This window comes from Tachyglossus aculeatus, unplaced genomic scaffold, assembly GCF_015852505.1.
Source record: "Tachyglossus aculeatus isolate mTacAcu1 unplaced genomic scaffold, mTacAcu1.pri scaffold_108_arrow_ctg1, whole genome shotgun sequence".
In the NCBI taxonomy this organism is placed as follows: domain Eukaryota; kingdom Metazoa; phylum Chordata; class Mammalia; order Monotremata; family Tachyglossidae; genus Tachyglossus; species Tachyglossus aculeatus.
In genome coordinates, this window is record NW_024044845.1 from 868389 (window position 1) to 872176 (window position 3788).

Consider the following 3788-nt stretch of genomic DNA (forward strand, 5'->3'; position numbering starts at 1 on the left):
ATGAATGAGGGAATCAGGTAGTGTGAGAACTTCCTCACCTCCACCCATCTCTCATGGGACCTTCCTCTCACCTCCACCCATTTCTCACCACAGCTGCAACTAGCCATCCCACCCGATATTGGTCAGGGAAACCAAATCAAAAGGGTCAAATGAAGCCTATCATTTTTTGTGCAGGTCAAAGCGCAGCAAGTCACTGACATATTGTGTACCCCCTTAAAAGCACCCAGATGTTCATGGTGTCTCTAATGGGTTGCCCAATAAAGGTGTCCTTATGTGGGTGGGTTGGCATTGTCCCACTACATTTTATTTTACCAAATATCAGGTTCAAATAACCACGAGGTATTGATTGGACCTGTGTCTAGAATCAATTATTCCTGATGTTGCTTGTAACCAGAGCAAAGGATAGGAAGATGCTTAATAAAAATGTAATTCCTAAGGTCTGATGGCAGTGCCACATCATTTTAAAAGTAAAAGACTAAAACAAATCTAAAATAGGAACTTATTAAAGATCAGGTTTTAATTTACTTTTTGACAGCTTAAAACTGCAAAATGTGAATTTCCCAGTAAGTCCTTTTTTGTTTGCTGGGTTTATTTATTCCTAGAAATTCATTCCTAAACCAGAAAAGCCCTCTCTCTAACAATCAATCAATCATCTATCCTCATCATCAATGGTATTTATTGAGTGCTTAGTCTGTGCAGATCACCGTTCTAAATGCCTGGGAAAGTACAACATAGTTGACAGCCACGTTCCCTGCCCACAGTGAGCTTACAATATAGAGTGGGAGGCAGACATTAATATAAATATTTAGTTTTCAGTGGTATTCACTGACTGCTAACTGTGTGCAGAGCACCGTACTAAGAGCTTGGAAGAGTACAATACAACAGAGTTGGTGCACATTTCCCTGCAGAGCCACTCTTATTGAGTTTCAGGAAATTATTTCCCCTTTAGACAGGGTGCCATTTTTAAGAGATGGATTAGATCTCCAAAACCAGTCCTTTCCCCTCCCTCTTCCCTAGCTAGTGTCTTGCAATCTTCCTGATGCTTTGAAATGGCCCAGGCAGACCCCAAGTGAGGAAGTAGTGGCTACCGCCAAGATTCTTACTGCAGGACTTTCTCTAAACAACTGGCATCCTTGTGATGATTTCCTTTGGAATAATTCAGTGGTAACCCAGGAAGATGAAGGGACTTACCATGGTTTGACCAAGAAGTTTGTGACTGAACATGGCTAACCATGAACAACCCCTTCATTTTTTTCCACTGCAACATGAAGAATCGTTTTTGGGTGGGCATATCATGATCTTGACGGTGCCTGCTGCATAGTCTTTTCAGCCCCTCAACTACTCATAGGTGAATTTCACTGTCAGTGGCCTCTTCTTTCATCATCATCATCAACCATCATCATCAATCGTATTTATTGAGTGCTTACTATGTGCAGAGCACTGTACTAAGCGCTTGGGAAGTACAAACTGGCAACACATAGAGACAGTCCCTGCCCAACAGTGGGCTCACAGTCTAAAAGGGGGAGACAGAGAACAAAACCAAACATAACAACAAAATAAAATAAGTAGGATAGATATGTACAAGTAAAATAAATAAATAAATAAATAAATAGAGTAATAAATATGTACAACCATATATACATATATACAGGTGCTGTGGGGAAGGGAAGGAGGTAAGATGGGGGGATGGAGAGGGGGACGAGGGGGAGAGGAAGGAAGGGGCTCAGTCTGGGAAGGCTTCCTGGAGGAGGTGAGCTCTCAGCAGGGCCTTGAAGGGAGGAAGAGAGCTAGCTTGGCGGATGGGCAGAGGGAGGGCATTCCAGGCCCGGGGGATGACGTGGGCCTGGGGTCGATGGCGGGACAGGCGAGAACGAGGTACGGTGAGGAGATTAGCAGCAGAAGAGCGGAGGTTGCGGGCTGGGCAGTAGAAAGAGAGAAGGGAGGTGAGGTAGGATGTGTCATTCTTCTTTGAATGAGAAGGGCAATTGTGCACTTAATTCACCAAGACTCGCTGCGTCACCTCTGCATTCTATGAAAATCACCACAGAAAGAGCTTTACCCACTAAATTGTTAACTTCTTGAGGACAGAGGTCAATTTTACTAACTCTATCTTATGGTTCTCTCCCAAGTTTTGAGCCCAGTGTTCTTCACACAGTAAACACTCACTAAATATCAGGGCTTCCCAGACTGAGCCCCCTCCTTCCTCTCCCCCTCCTCCCCCTCTCCCCCCCCCGCCTTACCTCCTTCCCTTCCCCACAGCACCTGTATATATGTATATATGTTTGTACATATTTATTACTCTATTTTACTTGTATATATTTATTCTATTTATTTTATTTTGTTAATATGTCTTGTTTTGTTCTCTGTCTCCCCCTTCTAGACTGTGAGCCCACTGTTGGGAAGGGACCATCTCTATATTTTGCCCACTTTTACTTCCCAAGTGCTTAGTATACTGCTCTGCACACAGTAACTGCTCAATAAATACGACTTAATGAATGAAATGAATGAAATACCAGTCATCAACTGACAATCCTAACGTTCTGGTGTCTTCTTTCTGTTGATGACTTCCTTCAGAGCCCCTTTCACTTCCTGGTGTCTCAGGATGTATATCAGGGGTTGAACATGGGTGTGATTACTGTGTAGACTAACGGACTGACCTTTCCAACATCCTGAGAGGCACCAGACTGAGGTCGCATGTACACAAAGATGGCCCTTTCATAGAAGAGAGCTACCACGGTCAGGTGAGAAACACACATCGAAAAGGCCCTGCACCTCCCTGTGGTGGAATGTCTCCCGAGGACGGAAAGGCGGATGTGGGCATAGGAGACCATGATGAAGAGAAAAGGAATGAAGACTGTGATGCTGCTGAAGACAAATGCTACCATCTTCAGAAAGGAAGTGTCTGTAAATGCCAGCCTCAAGATTGTCAGCACTTCACAGTGTAAATGGTTTAATACACTGGGCCCACAGTAGGGAAAGCTCGAAGTGAGGGCATTGATCACTAGGGAGCTCAGAAAGCTGCTCATCCAGAAGGTGATTCCCAGCGGGACACACGTCACTCTGTTCATGATAGCTTTGTAATGTAACTGGTGATACATGGCCACATACTGATCGTAAGCCATGACCCCATGAAGGACGCATTCAATAATCCCAAAGGAGAGGGAGAAATACATTTGGGTGGCACATCCGGTAAATGAGATTTTCTTTCTCACCCCAACCAGGTTGGAAAGCATTTGAGGGACATTGGTGGAAGTGTAACACCTACCCAGGAAGGAGAGATTGGCAAGGAAGAAATACACTGGGGTTTGAAGTCGGGGCTCCAGGCAGATCACAGTAATTATAACAACGTTTCCAGACAATGTTAGCAGGTAGAAGAACAAGAAAATAATGAAAAGCATAAGCTGGACCGTAGGGAGTGGGGGAAGGCAATGAGACAGGCAGTATGTGCACACATATCGCACCCAACGGCTCAAAGCCAAACAGACTCAACAACAGGAGATAAAGAGAGCAGGGCAAGTAAAACAAGGTTGCACCTGCAAGGCTCGGAGGCAACCCAAGGCCACATCCGCAGCCAGCGATGGTTGGCAACGGGTGGCTGGGGCGAGCCAGAGCAAACGCTTCGTGACTGGACAGAGCTGTTGCTAGGCTAGTGGCTGGCGGGCGGCGTGTGCTACATGGCAAAGCCTCGATACGCCATTCCCCGAGAAAACCCCACCCCCGGGCAACGGAGGGTATAAGAGACGAACAAGACGAGGGGGCTCTCCCTCTCTCTAGCGCCTCTCTCTCTC

The 3788-nt window shown here is 45.7% G+C and overlaps 1 protein-coding gene across 1 annotated transcript; it reads right to left on the bottom strand.

Moving 5' to 3' along the window:
* Positions 1-2609: 2609 nt before the first annotated feature.
* On the bottom strand, positions 2610-3398 carry LOC119922528 (olfactory receptor 10A7-like). The gene has a single exon (XM_038742300.1). The coding sequence runs from the start codon at positions 3396-3398 to the stop codon at positions 2610-2612; it is 789 nt and encodes a 262-aa protein (XP_038598228.1).
* Positions 3399-3788: the final 390 nt, after the last annotated feature.

Coding starts and splice junctions, on each gene's coding strand:
- LOC119922528 (XM_038742300.1), bottom strand. CDS start 3,398: ATGCTTTTCATTATTTTCTTGTTCTTCTACCTGCTAACATTGTCTGGA.